A 26,499-nucleotide genomic window follows, 5' to 3' on the forward strand; every position below is an offset into this window, starting at 1 on the left:
TTTCTCTAATAATTTGAGGGAAAGTTTCAATATCTCTTGACGTGAAAAGTGAAGTAACTATAGATTTCGAATAATAGATTAAAATATTATGTGTCTAATGTTTAAGATTTTAATTATTTGATACAATTTATTAAATAATTTTAATCGTATAGAATTGTATATTATTTGAGCAAAGAATTAAAAAAATACATTTGTCGATAAATGTGGAATATAAGTACGAGTTATAATGTCACATCATGCTCTTTATCGACTAACTATAATTGTTTAACAATTCACGATGACGTAACGTCGCAATTTAACTCGGACGTTCGTTTGGTCTACTCGACATTGCGCCATAATGTGGATCTAGAAAATTCTGCATACTCATTCTTATATATTAGAACAGTACTATTTTTCATGTCATTATATTCCATATGCTGCCATGATGTTAGCTCGCAGTAAACTTGCACATTTGTAATTCTGATGTGTAATATGAGGCAAAGTCGAGATCTTAAAATGAATTTCATTCGTTAAACCGTTTGAACATCTCAATTTATGGTGGCTTCTAAAATTACGTTAGAGAAATAAAAAATATAAAAATTATAAATGAATGAATATAGAAAACATTAAAAAAAATAATGAGCTGTAACTAGTAAATAATATATTTACAGAAAGAATATTTAGTTTTCTTAATTTTTCAAGATTTTTCTTATATTGATTTGTTATAAAAACTTGCAAACATGAAAACTTGATATCTTTCGCCTAGAAACTAGTATTATAAAAACAAATTTTCATCTATGACTAAAATGGTAAGCGGAATCTAATGCTTATAAGTTATCTTTCCATGATGCAAATATGACATATAATATTTGGCAACGTCCGGCGAACAAGCACATGTGCGCACATAATTAATTCGTCAGATTGAAATACTTAATATCAGTTCTTTCGCTAAGAAAAGATTGACTCCAGTCCAAGTATAAATTCGTCGGAGCAACCATTATTACATTTTGGTTTCTAGAACGCTGTATAAATATGGATGTATATATATTCTACATAAATTTCCCATTTCTCCTCATTCTATGAAGATTAAACTGACAGTAGATGCATAGAACATGGCTTGCGAGGATTCATGCCAATATAAATACGATAGGTATCGAGAATATTGGTTTGTAGTTTTTCTGAATTCTTGCAATTTGGTTCACAATTGCATGCTCTTAACGAAGCGTACCTAATATCGGCAAATTTTGTCGGACCGATAATCGAGAGACACGACGAGTATCTGTGTTCCTAGCGATTCCGGAATCATATCTCGCGTGTGCAGCAGCTCGGCCGCGTATAATGACGCAGAAGTGCATCGACGCGATTCCGTTCCCTTAAAGTATGTAGGTTAGACGTGACGTCATGACCCGCCTTGTGACGTGCACCCCTCGAATGAAATATGCAGCGATGCACTCGAGCATTCCTCGTAGCCTCGCGGTCATTGGCACTCAACACAATGAATCGCACGAGGCCAAAGCGATGTCAGCAGGCGGCGACAGCGGCAGCGAGAAACTACGAGCTTTAAAGCTCGTATTCGTCTACTCTCCTCTTTTTTTTTATGTCGCATGTATTCTAGCTCTCCTTGTTGCGCACATACAAGTTTGTCCCCTGATATAAAGGCACTTTTTCATGCTTGCTTGCCACCGGCCGGCAAATTGTGTTTCAAACTATGGAAGATCTTTTTTCCATGGTTCCATTTTCTATAACCCATGCATCGTAAGATCAAACGCAATTTCTTCTCAGGATAAGTTTATCGACGTGATATAGCAAAATCCCGATCGAAGGAAATGTAGTAATCATAATGAGAGGTAATATGTTTCTTTGAATGAAAGAGAAAATTTGTCGACAGTCAATTTTGAAATTATCTTAAATTAAATTTATATATATAACACATACACAATATGTTTGAATATTAATGTTTAAAATATTAATTCAATTTTTATAACAAACGATTTATATATTATTAATATATCAATATCTATTAGCGATCTTTTATTCTTTTGACGAGACAGAATTGTCAGTTGCTTTATATCAGATGTAAAGCATCATCTGCGTGCTAAGTTCTACACACCTTCCATTTATATTATCGATTGCTATATAGTCACGTAATAAAAACAGCGCGCGTCGAAGAGACGATGCTCAATTCTTTATGAAATTTCGCGACGTGACGACCTGCAGTATTGACGAATATTCTCTTTCTATTTTTGCTTCATATTGAAATACTACGTGGAATGTTGAAATTGTTGTTTGTCTATCACGTATATCGATGTACATTTAATAAAAACAATTTTAATAGCTTTAACGCGCGAAAGGTTTTACGTTATTATCGTAATATCTTGATCGATAATCGGTTATTTTTTTAAGCACTTTTCGCGACGTGACAAAATTAATTTAGAAATAGGATTTTTTGACCAATAACGATTTATTGGTCTCAATCTCCGCGATAACGTTCAGTCGATATTGTACCTGGCCTTTGCGTTCGATCGCGTTTCGCTAGTCGCTCTAGCGTAAAATACGCGATTGTGCGCCGTTCGTGCGAATGAACGTGTTAGAAGGCGCTTCCGCCTCCAGGGCTTTTTACTTTCGTATAAGAGTTCACAATTTTTCCGACGATGCTCTCTTTTTGCTAGTAAAGCATCTAACTTTGCTAGATTGTTTAAGTTGAACGTTTTATTGCAAATCATATAATATATGTGCTAATTAATTTACTTTACATTTGTTAAAGGATATATTAAGATAAAATTGAGATACATATTTTCTGTTATTTAATTTAAAATACTTGTTTAATGCAAAATTTTTATTTAATGTCATATTTTTTTTAAATGAGAATTGCGATAATATAACATACGTAATATTCATAATAAAGAAAATTAATGTAACATGTAATTCGTAAAGACCGATTTACTTCTCCCACATAATGCATCTGTCTAATAAACTCTACATCGTACATTTCAAAACGTAGATAACTGCATGATCCCTAGTGACATATCTGAAATACTCGAGACGAAGTTGTTGGGAAATTCCTGCGGGTACACTTCGTTATTATCATGTGGTTATGTAATATTCATAGTCCTGGTAATCATTACTCGCGTTGTTCGATAGTTCCGCACAATTATCGTAACACGCGTTGTACAGTGTCAAATGTTGCGACATTTACATACGCGTTATTACATTCGATAAAGTAGATGACGCCGATTGCCAAGCTCTCTTCTTGTCATCCTTGATAAATCGAATCGAAAATATCGCGACCAATAGTGTTACTCTCAGCATAAAAAATCGTTCGATGTAGACAGAGATCACAATGAATTTTTAAATTAAATGCGAATAAAAGAAATTGTCACGAATCATATTTTTGGTTCACTTTTAAATCTAGTTCATTAATTCGTAAACACTTAAAGAAGAAAATTTTTATAATTATGAAAGTTAGCATCTTTTTTTATATTTCTATATCGTTTACAGATGTGAAATGTCTGAAGAGATGCAATCACAAATTGGAAAGATGATTATGATAGACTTCCTTAACCTGATATAACGTTTAATTGACTCTTTATGTGCCAACTTAAACGTTCAAAATACAAGCGTCGTTGATCGTGTTTAGAGGCTAAATGATTTTCGATCCTGTCTTTGTACGAGACAGGGATCCGCATGAACAATATCAGAACTAACGTCGTCTGTTTAACTGGTCTATTGTGCTTCAACTCGAGCTGAGAATTCATCGAATAACGTGCTTCGTTGCTCTTGTTTAGAGACTAAATGACTTTTGACTGTGCCTTAACGCAAAACAGAGATTTGTGCAAGTAATATTGAAGCTTTGACAGAGACGCGATAATGAATTTAGAAAATGTATAGAAAAATCAGAAAATTGAATTCAAACTATTAAGATTTATTCAAATTGAATTTAAATTAAAATAGCATATATATGCATATCTAGGGATGTATTTATAATTGTTTCTCGCGCGATAAAAATTTATCATTTATACATATGTGTATATATGTATGCATATTTATATATATGTATATTTATATAAAAAAGAATTTTTATTTTTTAATTTTCCATAAATATCGTTATTTTCTAGCGTGTTCACCTTTGGTGAATTGATTGACATGATGTATTATTGCTCATAAACTAATATGGGGATCATAGTAATATCAAAAGATATACACATATATATTTTCTCATATGTCGAATATATCATAAAATTCTCAAAAAAAAAAAAAACAGTGAGAGAAACGATTTTTTTTCTTATGTATATTTTTTATTTATATGTGAAAAACAATTCATATATATTTAAAAAAAATAGAGAATTTGAAAATACAGTTGCTTTTTAAAAAGACGTAAAGGAATCGAGCGTAAATAATACTGTGCAATCTATTTATACGATTGTGATATGATTGTATATCTAGTAATGCAAGATGTACGAATCGCCATCAAATAAAACTCGTGATATTAGCGATATAATAACATTTTATTGGTATTGCCACCGGCAGAATCATTTTCCCACAGGACATTTAAAGTGCGTAGCTTTTACGATTTTGCAATCAGCTCTTCAGTACATATCAAACTTTAAAAATTTAAAATATCGAGTTCAATTGACTGAGCAATTTTATGTATATTTAAAATAAAGTGACATTGATAAAGTTTTTAAATTAAAATAGAGAATTTTAATATAGAGAAAATAAAGTTTTCATTTATTATATTTAACGGCTGTATAATTAAATTGTAGTCTCGATAGATAATTAAATTATCGTCTCAGTTCTATATTCATTAAAAATATTTTTAATGAATAGAAACGTCCTATTTTCGAGTTGTTTTGTATATTTTAAGCGCATTTCACATACAATCAATGAGAGAAAATAGACAATTTAATATCCTAGAAATTTAATCTACCCGTTAATATATGTTTATCTTAGGCATATCTAGCTGTATGGCATGCAAAACCAACAATAATACATGCCAAGCAGTCATTGTCATAGTTTATATTTACCTTTTCGTATCAACCATAAGAATGATATCGTTTTATTTATGTTTTGTATTTAGCACTAATATTCTGTAATTATCTATTTACACAAGTCTTTTGATATATATCTTTATGTTTTCAGAAATAATACTTTCTTTATATGTCCGTTATGACTCAACAAGTCAAGTAAATGTTTTTGAGAAACGTTAATAAAACTTTAAGTTATATATTGCAAAGTTAATATATTTTATTTTGTAAGCATAATTTCGTATATTAATGAATCATATTATATCAGTGTTTTATAAACGTAATATTTTAAGAGTATAATTATTAATTTTTCTTACTAATCCTTTAAGAAGCTTAGCATTTTCTCTACTTTACCCAAAAAGGTTTATCTAAACTCTTCAAATATTCAGGCTTAAAAGATTTTATATTGTGTGCAAAAAAATTAATTCTATCTATGTGTTAAACATTTCCTAAAATTATACGAGAAGAAATCGGTACCGTGGTCGATTCGAGAGTTACCACGCTGGTTAAGCGAATCACAGAAAATTGAATCAACTGGCGCGAAATCACGCTGATCGAATGTAATGTTCGATGTGACCCGATTGCAGGATATATCCTTGTAGGATGATAACCTAACCTGTGCTCGAGAGGGTGCACGCTTGCATCGCAGCTAATGTTTATTACCTGACGTCACCTACCACCGGAGAAGGTCTCCTCGCTGGAGGGTGGGAACAGGCAGGTTGTGTTCGCAGGTTCGTTCGTTCGTTTGTCGGTCGGTCCGTCCTTTCGTTAGTTCGTTCATTCGAGGCAACGACGATAGGGGAAGTTGGTCGCCATGGCTACCATGGAGGGGTTTCGACGAAGGAGTTTGGGGGATCGATGCCGCCAGTAGCGTAGCATCAGGTGGCTTGAGGTCGCTCGATCAACCCCTTCCGGCGGAGGCGTCCAACAAGTGGGGCTCTTCGGTAGGGTGGTTGGTTCTGTTGCCGACCAGCTAGATGTATCGTGTGGCATGTATAGGTCGGGAATTCTTCTTAGACCGGCGTGACCTCGGTTACGTACATTCGGCGTATACTTTCGCGGATGATCGGGTGTTTCGGTGACATTTGTCAAAAAATGCGAATTTATATTTATACTGTATGTCTTTTTAAAATGAATGCCATATTTATATTTTAATTCGTTTATTTTATCAATCGGGATTTTTTTATGATTTAGCATCTGCTTTAGGCAAAAATTAAAAGCCTTCGAAATGTTAATAGCAGCTTCGATCAGTTTGAATTCTGTGACTGCACAGATATGTAAAATATAATTTTTACTTAATTCTAAAATAGTAGAGTTATTTCAATATTATAAGAAATATTTTATATATAATATAAATATTTTATATATAATTAATGGGAAGACAAAAAATATAATCATGTGATAATGGTTGGAAAAGCTTAATTAAATCATGAATCTTTTTCGCGGAATTACGGGCCTTGCTTTCGAATTTAATTTACCGCTTGATACTTTCTCGCATTGTGAGTAATTGTTTTTTTCCCTGCGGGAGAAACACCTCAGTAGATTATAGCAATAAGCCAATAATCCCACATAATTGCGTTGTTAAAAAAGTATACTATATATTATATAATTATATCATTATGTAATACATTTAAATCATTATTCGAGGAGAGCGAAAATGGAATAAAATACTTTTTATAAATTAATATATTATAATTATATATTATTAAATTATACATTAATTAAATTAATTAAATTAATTAAATTATACATTATCATATGATATCATTTTATTATGCTTTTTTTAAAGTGTGTTATCGATATATTTTTCTTTTTTTTCTAGATCCAAGAAAAATCATAATAGCATATCTGTAATATTTCGTCTACAAATTTTGACAAGTGGTACTAAATTCGTTAATAATTTAATGTCGAATTTTGCTTTTAATTCTTCCGTGAAATAAATGCCTAAGAGGCATTATTGATATTCGCAAAATGCATTTCAGGTATCACGCATTCCATTTCCTGAACTCTGCATGCATACTAAATCAGGAAGCATGTAATGACTATTCTAATTACCATTTACGGCAAAGAATTATATCAGTATCTTCTGGAATACTAATATCTTAATTATTTCAAAATATAACAGAGAGAGAGAGAGAGAGAGAGAGAGAAATTTGTACTTTTGTCTTTAAAAATTTTTTTTTTTTCACAAAAAAATTACTTCGATAAAATTAATTTATTAAGAGTAATCATCATAATTATGAATTTTACTAATTAAAAAATAAGAATTTTTATTTGTGGCATCATTAAAAAAATTTTTTTTTGTAATCTAATTTGTTATTTTTATACAGATTTTATCGCATCTCTTGTTAAATTAAATTTTGCAACAGCGTATGAATGATAAGTTTAACCAAATTCTACTCGGACAACTGTGAGAATCACAATTAAATCCGAATGATCTTTCCGCCGTCATTGCGTTGATTAAAATCTCTATTTCTCTCTCTGTCTCTTGCATACTATCTTGTCGTATGCGAAATCCGCAATACTCATTTTGCATATTTGAAGTACGCCATGCAGTTTCCATTACAATTCCCCTTGTGTTCTGTCTCTCGTATTCCCGCCCTCAGGATAGCCTTGTTTTCCGCGATAAAAAGAATGAGACTAGGAGAAATAGAAAGAGTCTCATTCGCTTTGTGGGATACCGAACGTACTACTGTTATAGACTAGTAGAGCGAAGAGAGCAGTTTCTTAAAGTACAATTCTGAAAAGTAGACGGGGAAAAAGGATCGATACTTGAGAAATAAGAGCGAACAAGTGCGAAAGAATATAGTTCGCGTCGAACGTTTCTGTTTTCTTTAAATGCATCTTTAATACCGCAATACCATTTCGCATCTTTTACTAGACTTATTACATTCGCTTCTGATTATTAAAGAAAAGTTATTCTGCTATTTTTGATAACAAGTTTGCTAAACCTTGCAAGACAGTACATTAGGTTGTCATAATTTTTAGAAAGCTATGATATTTAGGTGAATAAATAATTAATTATAAACTCAATAAATATATTCTATAAAAGAGCTTTTTTATTATCTTTCAAAAAATTAGATTTCATGAACGCGAAAATATATAGAATCAAAATTTCGAATAAAATAAAATTATGAGATTTTCAATATAATAATTATTAAAATAATCAAAGTAAAATTTTTACAAAAAGGTTAACAATTATCATCTGTTATAAACTGATTTTAGAAATTTTATATAAAATAAAACATGTTTAAACAAAAGATTTATATGCCGATTACATTGCACTTTTCCGGATGAAAGCAGAAAATATGAGCTTTCGCAAGTGGCCACGTTTGCAGCGTTCTCGTAGATAGGAAGACTGGAATGAAAGAATTCCAAAAGCTTTTCAGGATAAGAAAAAAATAAGCGTGGTGATATCGGGTTTTGTGAAGCGACTGTAGTTTTCAATCGTGGAAATTAAATAACAGTGTTGGGGCCGTTATTTCAGCGTGCAATTTGGATTTTAAGAGATCATTTATTCAATGATATCGCTTAGCAGATAATTTTGTTAAAATTAAATTACTAAATATATTACAGTATATACACATTACTTTAGAAATTAAATACAAATATATAAACTATGTGAGAATTCAATTAAAAATGATGACGAAGAGTATATATGCTTTTTAATGTAGCTATTATATAATATACGAGACAATTTTAATTTTCTCATATTATTTTAAAATACTGTTCATTAAAGCAAAAGAATATTTAACGCTATGCATCTGTATTTTTATTTCTGTTTGAAACATTGTTTCGCGATTGTACATGCAACATCTTGGAGGGACTTTTTTTTTATTATTGTACTTGACATTTTATCATTGTACTTGGCAATTGACTCTAATAGACCTTTCGCGTTGATGGAATTGTAGATTGTGCGATCGAAATTTTATTGGCCGGCGAATGCCATCGAATGGCAGATTATCGATACTGACGATATAATTATCAACGCATATGTACCTCTCACTATTAATAAGAATTATCGCAATAAATGTCAATTGCATTCTCGTAAATTGCGATATAATATGAGAATCTTCCCTCATATTATTTCGCAATCGCAGAGAAGAACGAATATCAGCAAAGCTAAGCGAAATTAAAATGTATGATTTCTCGTTTGAAAGTAGCAATTAACATATAAAAAAAATATCGATAGTATTATCATAAGCTTGTAGTAAAAAATTATGTCTTGTATAAAACATAAATTCGCATGCGGCACAGATGGGCAAAAGAAGAAACCTTGTGAGTTTCGCATTCCAAAATTCGCAATGCAACACGTGCAATTTATGTGAGAAGTTGTTAGGTAACTTTCCATTCGAAGATGCGTATCTTTGAAACATTTTTCATGAAATATACTCGAAAATGCGATTGTGAATGAATCTTCTGTCGGAAATAAGAGTCGATATGAAGTCATTCGCTTCAAAATCATTCGAAAAAACATGTGATTTATGAACGTCAAACGAACATATCAGACGACTCATGTCAGAGGATAATTTTGTATTGCATTATTTTAAAAAATGCATAATTACGTTTTAGGACGCGAAAAATCCTATTATTTATATCGTTTTATTATTATATTTTTGCATTTTAATTTTTTATACAAGGAAGAATTTTTTATACTATTTTTATAGGAAGATATAATAAAAATGTAACTCGAAAAGAGCGAAATAGTTCGTATAATATACTGCTTAAAATTAAAATTACCGTAAAAACACTGGATGTCCAATGACATGCAAATATAGGATTTTTACGTGAAATTGCACCGGCTTATAGAACGCACTGTTTTCTGAGCAATGATTTTTTATCTTTTTTGGACTCGCAAAATTATGAAAAAAATTGTGAGAATTTATAATATATCTTACAGTGTCGCTTTTATTAGTCATATGATCGTACATCAAAGAAAATACGAGAATCTTTACTCATCAAAATGTAGTATTAAACGGTTAATCCTTTGCTTTGATATTTTTTCATTACTCACAAGCTTTAAATTATTTGCTTTTTAATCGCGACTTTCTCACGAAATTGTACAAATTTATAAAATATTTTGCATGCTATTTTTTTACTCGTTATATTGCGCTTATATAACATTGGTAATAATTTTCATATTTTATTACCTGAAGAAACAGTGCCCAGGTTTTTACATTGTAAATATGCAAGAATAACTTAGACGCTTTCAGAGACTTTTCAAGACTATTGACTCGATGCGATACTGTAAAGCTCGAACAAAGGAACAACGTTAGAAGTTTTCAATATATAAACTTGAATTGTAGATCGCGAACAATCGCGCCAACTTTTGCGTCATGCACACACGTCCATATCCGCTGATACATCATTGTTGAAATCGTTTTAAGTGAATGGCTGCATGCGTTGTTGACTCGAATCGGATAGCGCGGGTGTCGATAGACAGTGTATTCATGATGCGACAGTTACTTTAATTAAATTGCGTCATGTATGACACGATTACGAAGGTAACATGAGGGATTTATGTCAGCAGGCCCTGTTTGTTTTCATTTTTCATTACATGTATCAAGATATTGATGTATCCTCCCCTCCCTCTCCCTCTCTCTATTATATTAAAATATTCTTGTCATAGAATGTCAATTTTAAACTACATAATATTCGGAATTACTTTTGAAATATTGAAGTTAATTTTCAATATTCTAATAAATAATTAACTTTTTCTGAAGAAACAAAAAATATAAATAGTTTTTTAAGCTATTATTTTTTATGATCCTCGTTGCTCTTTTCTTTAATAAAAATTTATTTCTTGCAAATATGTAATGCGCAAGTTTTCTCTTGAATTTCGAGATAGGAAATAGTGTACCATCGTGATATATTTTTGGAACGTCTAGAACTTCATAATTACATTTGATCGATGCAATATATCATTATGTTGCTTGCTTAATGGGTTCTTTGCCTTTCTCGTATGCGTTTGCTAGCGACATATTATCTACCTGCATCGAGAAGCCTGCATTTACGGGAGCAGAAGCGTTTGTAGCAAGTAACGGCGGTAAACTCGATCGTAGAAAATAATAATCTTGTCGACGACACGCATGTTTGTGTGTATCATGCATGTATACAACGACGAACACTTAAACAGGACGCCGCTCGTAGACTCATCGATATTGATGAAGTTACGTGCAGTCTCCCACGCGATAGTATGGCTGCCTATCGTTCAAGGAAAATAGTCTTTCAGAGTTCATCAGCCGTAGGTGATAGAAACCGACCATACCGGACGCACCGAGATAACTAATTTAAGTCCATGAAAAATTTACATACATCACGTATAACGCCTAACACTACTGATGCGATATATGGTGATATATGTGATAGCTCTTTAATACAATATGAAAATTTTATATGAGTTGTTAAAAAGAATAGAAGAATCATATTTAGCTCCTTGCTTTTATGCGAGGGATTATCTTCTTGTCTAGTTTTTAGAAAAATACAAATAATAAAAAATAAAACTATGTTTTTCTGGCTGTTAACGTGAGTTAAGTTTGAGAAAAATGTTTGAAATCTTATATTTTGAAGTTAAGTGATTTTAAATGAAATATCCCTTCCTCTCTATCTCCCCGTGTTTTCTATAAAATATTGAACTTTCGTTTTTCTTCATCATGTCATGGTACCTAACTAGCTTCATAGTTTCATACCAATATATGCATACTGTTACAAGCAAGGATGGAAGCACACCACCCCCTTGTCTTGATGAACGCATATATAATACCCATCGCTGTTCTGTGATACGTCATGCGATAAATTCATATCAACCTCGCACGTTAGCTAGACATTTAAGTAATCCTATATTGATGGTAGCCTATAGTTATATTCGATTGTTGTTATCTGGCATTCAATTCATTTCGTGTAATATATCGGATTTATCATTGCTAACTACGATATGCTAAAGAGATAATTGGCTTTACATTAATGTAATAATTTTGTAAATAAAAACGAAAATGTGGCTTTAATCTGTCTGGCTCTAATTTTTAAATTAGTTTTATTTATTTTTACAAAAATTCTACTTTATTTTTTGAAACTACATCTCCGTAATATTCTACTTATCTGTATGTGTGTATGTGTCAATTATTTGTAATTATTTGTAATTATCTGTAATTCTCTGTCAATTATTTATGAATTATCTATAATAATATAAGAAAATCGATATTTTTATATTTTCTTGAATAACCATATTTTTCATGAATAATCTCACATTTCCTTTCTTGATGAAATAAAAATCTTCACGATAATGATGTACATATGAGAAGTTCTCGTTCTTCTCATATTCTTTAATTATTTTATCGAACGACACGATATCTCTCGCGAAGTACAAATTGTCCGCAAAAAAGAGATCTTTTCCGACAGGGATCTTTACCGGAGAAGAAAATTCATCGCTTGTAAAATTGCGAGAATCGCTTGTAAAATTACAACCGGATAGGAGCTTGGCGAAGCATAGTTGGATAATTATGGAAGCTACCGTTCGTAAGTAAAGTGAAATTATTATTCGTGGCACACCGTTTCTGTGGTCGCGTTACAATCAATAGTAGTATTGTCCCGCAGATCCTGTAATAATGTCGGACACATTGACACAGTGGGTCCTAGCTAATGCTTTTGTAGCCGTGGAAATCCCGCAACTTAAGTGTCGTTCGAAGAATGGCTTTACTAGCGGCTCGTTTGCACTTTACGCGATGAAACAAAGGAACATGGTCGCGATAAACTCAACCACGATTTTATAGGATAGATTCTACGGCGTTGAGTTTCGCGCATAACGCACATTACGAGAATGAGAATGAAATATATTTGCATAATGGGAGATGAAAAGAGTCTTGAGATTGCGATTAACATAATAATAACATAGGTTTTTCGTATACATCGAGAATTTAAAAAGTGATATGGTCTCTTGATATCTTTTTAGAGCACAGATTTAAGAATGTAGTTCTTTGAAAATAATATTATTTTTTACGCATTCTTCGATTTTTTATCTTTTTTAAAAATATCGACATTCAATTAATTCGTGGTCGGTTCAACAGGTCGAAAGATTTATTATTGCCCGCGGGTGAAGACTTGGCGGATGATGGTTGTTTGTTCAGGTTGATAGGTTGATCGTGACCGATCAGGACTACCTAGGTTCTTGAAATTTACCATCCGAGATGAGTGGGGTGTGGTCACGAGATCATAATGGTGGATTACGCGGTTTATGCGATCGCGTAAAATTTTTAGTGTATACAAAGTGTGTTATAATGAAAAAAATAAGCCAATGCATGAAGTTTACTTGCGCTATTTATAGATCGTAAAGATTAGTATGTTGTTCGCATAAATTTTAAGATCGTTTAAGTCAAGCACTATACATCTCTTGACGAGATTGTCTATTAGATAATTTTCGCAACAGTTTCGAACTATTAACTTGTCGAATTTAGTTATATATTCTTCCGTGGAAATTATTCATTTGATCTATCTTTATCTATTAACGCAAGAGATTATAAAATAAAAAATAATTTAACTTATGATGCGCAATAGTTGGCGGAGTTCTTGTATACAAGTTATGATCTAGAAGATATAAATATATCGAAATTGAAATGATGTAAAATACGAGGCATATTCATAAAGTAAGAGCCGTTTGGTCATTAAAAAAAATAAACTCGTGAGAAAAGGTTTTTATTGACAGTTTTAGTTTACTACATATCTACTTCACTTTTCCACATAATCGCCATTCAGTTCTAAGCACTTTTCGTAACGCTGCACCAGTTTCTTTAACCCCTCTGCATAGAAGTTCGCCGGCTGGAAATTGAACCAGTTGACAACGAGATGCGTCCAACTTGCGGAAATTCATCAGCCAGAGCACTAATCGTCAATCGCCGATCACTTCGCGGTTTTCGGTTCACTTGTTCAACGATTTCGTCGGTCTGAATACTGGGCCTGCCACTACGTTCTTCATCATGCACATTTGTGCGGCCATTTTTAAAGTCTCAACACCACTTTCTAACCTTTCCTTCACTCATTACTGTAGGTCCATATAGTAGGTACACAAGGCACAACTCCCGATGAATTTCAGCAGGTGAAGATCCTTTTGCACACAAAAATCGAATCACAGTGCGCACTTCACAACTGGCGGGAGAAACGATTGTCGTGGACATTGCTATTTGCATTCACCGACAGGCAAACGCCTACTGACACAAAAAAACAACTGCAGTAGCTTCGTAAATAGCCGATAGATGGCCCCGCATGCGTGAAACTGTGTTCAGACCCGCTAACATTTAAATATAAGCCGACGGCCCTTACTTTATGAATATGCCTCGTAATTGACGTCTTAAAAAATAATTGGGAAAAATTTTCTTTAAATAAATGTTTAAAGAATATAATAAAATCTAATTTTTTATGAATAATTTACACTACAATTGTAGTGTATTTGAAGTACACACACACACACACACACACACACACACACACACACACACATATATATATATATATATATAAATATATACATATATATGTATGTATATATATGTTGGAATATTTATACAGGATGATTCTGAACAAACGTTTGTCTTTAAAATATCAAATTCTTGAATGAATTCTAAAACGATTTTTCCTCTTGCAAAATTTTGCCCGGAGCTTAGTTTTTAAACTATAAAGGAAAATAGTTAACTACTTACGGAACGAGTACAAGAGGTAGGCAGGGACGGCGCAATATAGGCGATTACGTGGGGCACTCGCCGCGATCAGCTGATTGCTATACGCGATGACTATAACAATCAGTGTGTGTGTGCGTACACATTCAGCTGATCGCGGCGAGTGCCCCACGTAATCGCATATATCGCGCCGTCCCTGCCTACCTTTTGTACTCGTTCCGTAAGTAGTTAACTATTTTCCTTTATAGTTTAAAAACTAAGCTCCGGGCAAAATTTTGCAAGAGGAAAAATCGTCTTAGAATTCATTCAAGAATTTGATATTTTAAAGACAAACGTTTGTTCAGAATCACCCTGTATAATAAATATATATAAAATATTGTATATAGATATATTTTATTAAATATCTTATTAATTTAAATCTTATTAAACATCTTTTTTGTTAATTCTATTCTGCTACTTCAACACTCGCTAAAACACGATTTAATTGTAATCACGCGGTACTTTGCATAACATCGATATTCGATATTATTAATCATGATGCGTACTTTATTATATTACGACGAAAGAATAATATGAGAATTATCATTTGATCAATATTCGGAAAAATTACGGCAATTTAATTATACATGACAGCCAGCCATCTTTTTTAAACGCTGATATTGCGCGATATTATGTGAGTTGAGCTGAAATAATTAATTAAGGTGCGATAAACTATTAAAAGGCATATAATTGAAATTCCATATTACAAGCATAGTTATAATGTGGTTTTCATTATAAATGCTGCAAAATACATGTACTATTAATATGCAATCAATTTATTATGTTTTTTCGTTGCTTGAATCAAATAGCTATTGTCACAATATTCTTACATAGTTTATTGTCGGAAGTTAATTAATTATGCGAACTGATAATCGTTAATGGTCATAATAAGAGAGAATGAGCATATAAAAGTTGATTTGTCTTTTATCACTTTTTTAAAATTATTGAAAGTTGTTTTTATAAAAAAGTTTACAGTTTTAAAATCTTTGTACAAACTACTTTGTACTTTTCTGAAATTGTTCTTTTTCAAATTTTGATATTGTACTCTCGTTAAGTTTGAAAATCCAAGCACGTATTATTTTCTCCTTAAATCATTGAATAGGAGCAAATTTCTCGCGAAATTGTGGAAATCTTTTACCATGTAGTCTCAAAACGTCGACGAATCGACAGACAGCTAGCTAATTTGAAAGCTTTGTCGATAAGTATGTACTGAGTCCACATGGAAAGTTATTTTACAAAGTTACGCTCCGGAATTTTCGGTGAGCGAAGTCGGTCGAAAGGAATTTCGAGAATTCTTATTGCGTCGAAGATCGCAATAGTATCAAGAAAACGCATAACTCGAGCGCTTCAATTTTAAATAACGTAAAATTGATGTGTATTACGTCTATCTTACTGGTTTAAAAATGTTTTTGTGACTTACCGTTACTCATTTTTGCAATGTTGGTACTTAGCTATGTATGAGAGATCAAAGAATTTAAATAATCAATTTAGTATTTAAAAAGATAGTTCAATAGCCATATATCGTATATGTCATATCTATCGAGGACATATTAGACAAGCAAGACGGTTAATATTGTACAATGGACAATTTCTGATCAATAGGTCAAATTGACACGTATCTATAATCAATGTGATACGTCTACTAGTCGAAAATGAGCCAGCCATAGTTTGATTTTCATGATAACTATTGAATTAAACAGAATATTGTCAATCATCGCGGTGCAATTAATTAATCATTCTAAATGATACATATGTTTTCTATTGTCTTGATAGCAGCTATGTGAAGTATCTTATATAAGGATTGAAAGAAATATCACAAGATGTGCGAAATGATTTTTATTTCTGCATATATATAAGGACGATGTAATAGTAATCGATATATCTAATCTAGAGCTATTCGAGAATGCTATCAATGAGGATTTTAGGAGAATATATATATATATATATATATATATATATAAATATGTATATTTCTCTCTTAACTACTATATATAAATCTTAACATTATGTTTTCTTGATGCTACTGTTACATTTAAAAAGCATAATGTTAAATATACATTATATTCATATAATATTAAAAATATGCAGTAAATAAGCACAGTAATCACACAAATATTAAAGTATAATAAACGACGTTTATCAAACAAAAAAGCATTAACTTGAAATATATATCGTAAAATCAGTTTATACAGACAGTATTGCGAGACAAAATATTGCGAGAAATTACAATCTCCAGACAGGTACAGAACATTTATTGTGTATTTTCAATAAAAACATAAACTTTTCGACGAAGATGGGCGAACAGAATAATCAAAAGTTATATAATTTTCTATATATATAAGTATTATTCTCTTCTAGAATATTATAATTAAAATTATCAAGTATAACATGAAAATGAAAATTAATTTCTGTATAAAATTATTACTATATGAAAATTAGGCATGTGGAGGGAGGGTTATATGAAAAGACACGTGTATGTTGACGTGACTAAAATCATGCATCTTTGATTGTTCCAAACTAAATAACAATTTACATAGACTTCAGATCATAGCACAATAAATATATTTATAAAATCTTGATGAAACGATTCGTTTTTGGCAGTAGTTGTTTTAAAACAGAATTTGAAATAATTTAGCATAAGTTAAAAAAAAATATATATACATAATATAACGATATATTTGCATTATCATTTTTAGGATAATTTTGCAAAAGGAAGAAAGTTTGCAACAAAGTGCTATATATATATTCGATCCTATATTAATGCAAATGCAAACAATATATGTAATATAAATATTTTATGATAGAGTATTTTCATTTTCCACTTTAAATTTCTTTCTCTCAAAAAAGATGGTGTATAAATATATTTTTTCATCTAGTGTATGCACTCACTAGCGGTTGGGTTGTATTTTTTTCGATAGCTTTGCTATAGATGAAAAAAATTGTGCGTTTTTATACGCAACTTTGTGCGAAAACCGATCGTTTACTCAAATAGATCAAATTTATCTTGCCAGAACGAATAAAGCAATATACGCAAACAAGATATAAATTGTACTACAAAGTAAACTAGACTGACAATCTGTCAATATATTGCATTTGTTTTCCATATTTTTATTAGACAGATTTGCTAATATTTATAACACTATATATATAATTTATCTATGACATAACTTTTTTAACAGAAATTAATATTTCAGAAAGGAAAGACAACTCTAATTTATCTTTTTGTAATGATCTTGCTGGATGATGAGTCCGTCTTGAGAAAGAGATTAAGTTAGAGGTTGTTTAAAATATTATATATTGCCTGATAAAAAAGTAGTCTCAACTTTCAGAGTAATATTAACAGTTTAAATGACATATATAAGTTTTAAAATCACTGCATTTATTTACGTTATCTCCTCTCTCTTCTTTCATATAATATCTTAAGAGTTATTTATTATCTATATCATTTTGGGATACATTCAGGACGCTGTTGACAGTTATGCTTTCCATTTTTTTGCATTTTTCGTCTCTTTCGGTAAATCTTCTTGTTTTTCTTTCATTCTTTTGTAGCAATTTTGTCTATGAACATATGGTTCCTTTAGTTTTATGCATGATCGCATTCTTGCAATATCGTATGGCTGCATCGTGAAGCTTCTTATTGGGTGAAACCTCTAGGAGATTCGGGCGTTCTCTCTCTCTTCGCGCATGCACTGTTTTGAAATGTATATATTATCATATATATATATATATATATATATATATATATATATATATATATATAAAACATGTTTTACTTTGCTTGCGAGCATATGAAACATAATTTTGCAAAGCTTTATGTATTTTTCATTATTTTATTTTATATAGAATCATAAAATTGATATTAAATTTAAATTTAAATTAAAAGAATTAACTACATTTTAAACTCGTTATTTTAATGTTGATAAAATAAAATATAATAATTTTTATAAAAATACATTTTTCTCTATTGTAGATTATTTTCTAAAGAGAAAATTTTTTAAAATGGATTGTTTTTATCAAATCTAAACATGAACCATATTGACAAGAAATTAAAGTATTATAATAAGTATTATATATAATAAGTATTTAGTTGTAAGTTTTATATTTTAATGCTTGAAGAAATTTAAACTGTAATTAATCAAAATATAACTTAGATAAATATAAATATAATTTTTATTTTAAATTCTTTATTTTTCATACGAAGTAATTATTAATTAAATAAACTTTATTTTGATTAAATTAATAATTGAAATAAACGAAATAATTTAAATTTCTTTGAATACATATCTTTGTGTATTCATTCTTATATTATATTGTTCAAAATCAATTTTTGTATCTACTGCCAATCTATCGACAGTATAACATCTGTGTAGTATAGCTGATAATATAACATTTAGAATATCCGGATTATAGAAGATTTTATATTATAAAAGTTTTGTATAATGAAGCGATACATATACAAAACAATATTGAAGTAATGAGTTTAACATAGTTAATTCTTTTTCTATATTTAAATTAAACATCAATTTTACGATCAATTATTTATTTTTATATTTTTTTAAAATTATATATTTTTATAATATTTTTTATAATAAATTTAATTTATTATATTGCTGTAAATTTATAGAATTATATAAAAAAATATAATAAATTAAATTTATATATAAATTAACTTTATTTTTAAAAACGTATGTATATTTGCAAATCTTTAGAATTGTGAAATAAAAATTTGACTTCGAGGTTGATATATTCTGAAAGCAATTATATGTTATATGTAAATTTGATAAAGTAAAATGAATACTTATGAAAGAGAAATTCATACATACATGTTGCTTTGTAAAATTAATACGTATAATTTTACACATTTTCGAAACTTTCTTTTTAAAAAGAAAAGCGAATTACTACACCTACTACCATGAAACTAACAATTTGCACATGCGCAAAAAGAGAGAAAGAATGCTTGTATATTTCTTATTTCTGTCACAGTCTCATTACTTGCCCAGGAACGTGTTCAGCAAGGGCATTCTCCGTCTATTCATATATGTCTATGATATAGAATCACTACAGCTGATAAGAGACTGCAACTGTCGGTATTACGCGACACACACACGGGTAACTTTGGCAGGCATCTATCGTACCGACATAATGCTATTGATAAGGAGAGCAGAAGCGTTCCTTATCAACCACAGAGCGATGAATCTGTATAATTTTTAATCATAATATTTAAAATAAAAATATTGACTTATGTTATGATAAATAGCATTTAATAAATGTTCAAAATAACTTTAAATTCTCATCTAAAACAAGAAGAAAATATTAATCAATATCTTATTTTTTGGTATGAAGACCTCTTGAAGAAGAGGTTGTTGTTTGAAATATTAACTGATAAAGAAACAGTTTTAACTTCCAAAATGATACTGATAACTTTATGACATATACATATACGCCGATCATATAATATAATTTAAGTTTTAAAATTATCGCACTTTACTTATTTGTGTGATCTTCTCCCTTTTCTCTTATAACTCTAGGAACTTCTTAAGAATTATTTATTATCTATATCATTTTGATAATATTCATTAGGATGTTATTGTCAGTGTTCTTTTTGCGTCTCTTTCTCTGTGAGTCTTTCTTTTTCTTTCTTTCTGTCGTGACAATTTTTATAAATACATGATTTCTTTAGTTTTATGCATGATGGCATTTTTGCAACATCGTATGCGACAGTGAAGTTTCTTAACTGAATCGCTTAGAAGATTCATCTTGTCTGCTTTTTATTTGGACTGCTTGGAGATCGAATACACAATTTTTATTTTGTCATGTATATATGCGCTACTCTTCTTAATATTATTTCTATGTATGGTATTTTGTTATTATTAACAATACTGAGGATAATTCGAAAGGAAATCGAAATGTTTAATTAAAGTTTCTTTATGAAGATTTTGATTTATTCGTGCTCTGCTTTAGACTTTCATTAACTCGCTTTTCTTATTGTATTAGATAAATATCATTTGAGATACGTATAATAATAAATTTCATGTAAGATTCTCTTGACCAACTCTTTATATCATTAATAGAAACGAATAATTATTACTGATAGAGCAAACATTTACTGTCTCTTGTGAATAATAAAAATGATTAAAAAATTATTCTATTAATATTTTTGTTTTATATCAAAATATGGGAACAAGATGAGAATAATTTTTTAATATTATCAATTGACGAGAAAGAGTTTTAGCGAGATTTTTGAAACCTTCTATTAATTATTTGTAGATAATATTACCGATATAATTCAAAATATTACCTAGTTCAGATATTATCATAAATATTTTCTTTTTGCATCAAACTATTATCTATGTTGAATAAATTTATTAGGTGTACACTCTTTACATGTATAGTTACTACAGTTGATAAGAAACTGTAACTGTCGGTACACTGTGCGATAGACACACTGGTAAACTTTGTTAGACATCTATCGTACCGACATAATGTTGTTGATAAGAAGCTTTCTTATCACCGATAAAGCGAAGAATCTACATAAATTTTAGTCGTAATGTTTAACATAAAAATATCGATTCACAATATAATGAATGACATTTAATAAATGTTGAAAATAATTTTAAACTCTATCTGAAATAAGGAAAAATCAATATTTTAATCATTATTTTATTATACAAATCTAAGTTTTAACACTTATCATCACTCTTTACATCATCTCGTCTCTCTTTTTTTATAACTGTAATATCTTTTAAGAATTATTATTTATTATCTGTATCATTTTGAAAATATGTATCAGGATATAATTCTTGATAGTTATGCTCCTCATCTCTTTGCATGAGTCTCTGTCAATCATCAATTTTATTGTATCTATTGTATAAACTTGCAAAAAACAGTTTCACTTTGACTTTGTAGCGAGAATATAGATGATAGCGAGAATATAAGCGATAAGATTTAGCTTATATTTTTTATTTTAATATATTAGTCAATTAAATCCGCAATTTAGGAGATTTTTAATGAACAAATATTGCCTTTTTTCCTTTATTAAATTTTACAAACAAACAATAGATATAAATGATTTATTTAAGAAAGATGAACATTATTTCGCAGAAAATAATGAAATTACATTGTTGAATCTATTGGAATTTTAACACCGATACATTGCACGGATTTTTATCGCGTATTTTGCACTGCTATATGATTGTGCCCCTGAGATTATTCAATATTGCATTTTTTTTTTTTTAATGGGTAGGAAATTTTCCAGATATTCTTTTTTTAATCTCTTTATTTTGTTCATAAAAGTTATAAAGGCATGTCTAAATTATAAGACTAGAAAAATACCGATAGTAATTCTTTTTCTTTTTAAAAATATAAGATATATTAGAGGAATGTCACAAAATGCAAGAAATAATTATAAATAATTATTATTTAACAAAAAATGTAAAACAGAGAATATTAGGCGTCTAAAAGTATGTCGTAGCATAATTATATAACAACTAATCAATTATACAATCAAATAATGATTCTACGAAGATATATAGGGTAGAAAAATATAAATTTATTTAACATATATGACACAATCGGTATTCTGCACGTTCAATTCATAACTGCACTCGAGAGACGCCTTAAAAATACATCAAGTTTAATCAGGTTGTTGACTTAAATTTACCAATTTTTTACAATGCTTGATTTGATTGGTATTGCGGATGCGAAATCGTGAGACGGTGCCAACACAGAGCCGGATCCGAAGGTGGATCCGAAATCGTTGCTAAGGACACTGCCGGAGACAACGCCGCTCTCTAAACCGGAGTTAAGAGCCGCACTCGAGATGGATCCCAAGTGGCTGGATCCCAGATCGGCATATTCTTGCCCGGATGAGAATCCGGATGAGAGCCCGGATGAGAACCCGGATGAGAGCCCGGATGAGAAGACGCCAGCGATCGATGACGGCACGACGCCGACAGTGGACGGCGCGACGCTGAAAGTCGACGGTACGACGCTAACAGATGGCACGGACACCGGCACGTGTTTCGTGACAGAGACAGGAACGGGTACCGGCTGTGCCACTGGGACTGGCACTGGTTGCGGCACACGGACCTCGACGGGATGCGGCACCGGGACTGGGTAGGGTCGGTCAACTTTTACGGGCACGTGACGGGTGACTTCGACGGGTACTGGTTGTGGTACTGCGACTGGATACGGACGATCGACTTTGACGGGCACGGGCTGCGGAACGGGTACGTGCTTGGTAACTTCGACTGGGATCGGTTGTGGCACCGGAACCGGCACTTGGACCTCACGATGAAGGGTGACGCCGGTGATGCGCTGAGTCTTGGTATGTGCGACACTCGGTAGCACGCTCAGACCATTAAAGGAACCACTGCCGACGGCGACGCCGGAATCGCCGAGAGATCCGTATCCGAATCCAGATCCATATCCTAATCCAGAGCTGTATCCTAATCCAGAGCTGTATCCTAATCCAGAGCTGTATCCTAATCCAGATCCATATCCTAGTCCAGATCCAGATCCATATCCTAATCCAGAGCTGTATCCTGATCCAGATCCATATCCATATCCTAATCCAGAGCTGTATCCTGATCCAGATCCATATCCTAGTCCAGATGCGTAGGCGGAGGCCAGACTGTTACCTACGGCGACTCCCGACAGTCCCGACCCGAGTACACTTGAGCCGAGTCCAGCTGAATATCCAGAAAGACCTAAGCCGTAACTCGGAATGCCATAACTCGAAATACCGTGATCACCTGACAGACTTCGCTTGTCTTGTTTCTTCGGATTTTCCTTGGGGGCTGCCAACACGGCAGTCGCCAACAGTATTATCTATATATTTTTGGAACAAAATAAATTCTAAATATAGTTCTGAAAGTATCATTTTAAAGTAGTTTTTGTGATGAGATGTTATTAAAAATAAAATCAAACATTAAATAGCAATAACTAGCTTTTAATTAAAGTTGATAGACTTTACATTGTCATTAATTTTTAAATGTATGTATGTATATAATAAAACATAATCATAAGCAATTCTATTTCTATAATTCTTGGTACAATTATAACAATGATACAATAACTGCAATTCTTTTTTATTTATAAGAATAAAGAAAATTAAATTTTTTAAACAATTCCAACGACGCGTTCGAATGATGATAATGAAAATATCGAAAAAGAGATATAACCAATTAATGATAATTGTTTTTATGTATTGGCGTATACATATATACATGGAATACCCTTGTCGATACTTACCGCAAAGCTCTTCATTGTACCTGATGATAGTTTCGAGTCGAGTGTGCCTTTAATGCAGTGGGTCGGTGTTTTTATAGGAAATGTCCGCTTCGCGATGTATGCGATTACTTTCACTGAAACGAGGGACACACCCTGCTCCGCGAACCGCGCACCTCCAAATTATTTTTCTGTAGCCAGTTTCGCTTGGTCCATCCGATTCTCCGATCTGACGTAACGGCAAGAGCTACGGCAAACTTGCTCCCGAAACGAGTCCAATTCCGCATTATTACGCGACTGTAACACGTGTAATCGTTTATATCAGTCAGTATAACGATGCCCGTTTATCTGTCATTGTTTTTATAAAGGGCCAGCTTTTACCTGATACGACAGAAAACGAGAAATGGGCGAGAGCACAATCGATGAATACATCGAAGCGAACGATGAATCTGCAACAAAAGATCTAATAAAATTTGCAATGTATTTAAGAGTATTAAAGATAATTTAATATTCATTTTAAATTTGTCATTGTTAAAAAAAATTTTCTTTATTATTTTTCTTTATTAATGTTTTACTTCTTTCTTACTTGCGTATATATAAAATCTTCTTTACGCAATTATATAATGTTTTTATATAATATGTTAATTATGTAATGTTTATTTATTTTGCAATTAAATAATGTATTGAAGTTTAGATGCTGAGTTCTCTAAATATATATTTTTATACTCTGCTACTCTACGACATCTAATTTACATACCTTTGGTTTTAATCGTTTTCTGGACGCATTGAAAAAGTGGTATTTATATATCGTGCCGGTACACGATACATTCAAGATGTTAGTCGTTTTAATAGTGATCATTTGTGAGATCCGGTGGCATATAAATTAGTCGATTCTTGTACATAACAAGGATTCGGGAAGTCGTTATTTATTAACATTATTTTTAAAATATTTATTAATACTATATCTCGCAAGTATTTATTCGTCGATGAGACAATCGATGCAACGATGTAAAATATATGGCAGAAAATATTACTACCAAAATCGAGTTAACTTGTGATGACAAACTGTAAACTTTTTTTCACGTTCATAACGAAAAACGATGTGGCGACTATAAACAAAAATTTGCAAAATATCTAATTGTCAATTAATGGAAACCGACACAGTATCTATTTTATAAATTCGTCGCGAAACATAATTAGTGTTTTTAAAAGTAGTCACAGTAGCATATTTCCTTATTTTACAATCCAATGTAAACCGTTTCATAGCACAACATAAATCTTCATGGCGTGAAATAATTCGGAATGGAGAGTTTCATAACTCTAGATTTTCATTTTTAGAATTTTCTTGAGGAAGATGTACTTCATTTTGAATGCATTGTGCCGATTTTTCGTAGAGTGCTTTATATTTATGACGCGCGTCTTCAGGAAAATACGCTTTATTTAAATTGCACGACGGACGCGCCGCAGATTTATATCGTGATCATCAAACATTTTTTACTACGTTGAAAAACATGAATAAAAATATTTGGCATTTTTTTGTAATGATACATGGAATTCTGTAAAAGGAAACAATTAAAACATTCGAGAATCGTCCAACGAGGATAGTTTTTTTGATGCTGCCCGTCAAGTTTAACTGATTTAACAAAAATACTAATTTAGAAATCGGTTTCCAATATCATAAAATGACTATTATAAAATACTGGTTTACGAGGGTAAACCAGTTGGAGATAGATTTATTCTAGCTCTAACTAAGAACGATATGCTAATTAATGATTTTGAATGAAAAAGAATGATTACTATAGATATTTGAAATGTTAAAATAGATTTTTTTTTTATTGTAACTTAATATACTGTAAATATTAATTCTTTTCATTTTTCTTTATTAAACACATGTACATCAGTAACCATACATCATAAGTGTTTAATAATAGATTTGCACATTATAAGATCGATATTCTTGCAAATAATAATCATGAAATATTATTTTGCAATTTTTACATATCCTTCTTTTTTACTTAGACCTATAAAATTTCCTACATGGCCTACCTTAAATTTTGCAAACCACAAGATGGGAAATGAGGGAAAGAGGCAACATGTTATGGAAAAATATGAGAACGATAAAAGAAGCATTTCTTTACTTCCCTCTCTTTCTCTCTCTCTCTCTCTTCCTGCTATTTCCATGCTGTCTCTATTCCCTTCTGATTTCTATGGGAATGCCGGCGAAATTTATGATATCGATCGATTGTCGATGGCTCAATCGATTTCTCTGGAAATTTTTTAACAGTGGTCACTGTCCTCTTATGTTACTTCAGTTGCTTACATTACTTTAAATAAGTTCGCTATCTAACTATGTATCTGAGGTAATTTGGTTAGAAGACTTTTTTATATATAATGATTTATTCTAGCGAACTTAATATTCTTTTCATTAAGTAAAAATTATATTGTTTTGACAACGCAAGTCTTGACTAGCTATATTGAATTCAACCATTTTTTTTCTCTTGATCATAAATGGTCATTCAATTATTAGAAGTAATATCGATGAAAGAAATTGAATTTAGTCATAA

General features: G+C 31.2%; 2 protein-coding genes across 5 annotated transcripts in view; one reads left to right on the plus strand and one right to left on the minus strand.

The window, feature by feature from the left end:
• Positions 1–26,499, plus strand: part of Dnc (phosphodiesterase dunce) — a 315,712-nt gene that overhangs the window by 89,363 nt on the left and 199,850 nt on the right. The window lies entirely within an intron of this gene.
• LOC145972729 (uncharacterized) lies at positions 22,237–24,063 on the minus strand. The gene is made up of 2 exons (XM_083101589.1): positions 23,960–24,063; positions 22,237–23,536 (listed from the first exon to the last, which is right to left on the minus strand). The coding sequence occupies exons 1-2, from the start codon at positions 23,972–23,974 to the stop codon at positions 22,364–22,366; spliced, it is 1,188 nt and encodes a 395-aa protein (XP_082957715.1). The 5' UTR covers positions 23,975–24,063; the 3' UTR covers positions 22,237–22,363.

This window comes from Camponotus vicinus, unplaced genomic scaffold (genome assembly GCF_025532165.1).
Source record: "Camponotus vicinus isolate PSW18456_S1 unplaced genomic scaffold, iyCamVici1.0 SCAF_6, whole genome shotgun sequence".
NCBI lineage: Eukaryota > Metazoa > Arthropoda > Insecta > Hymenoptera > Formicidae > Camponotus > Camponotus vicinus.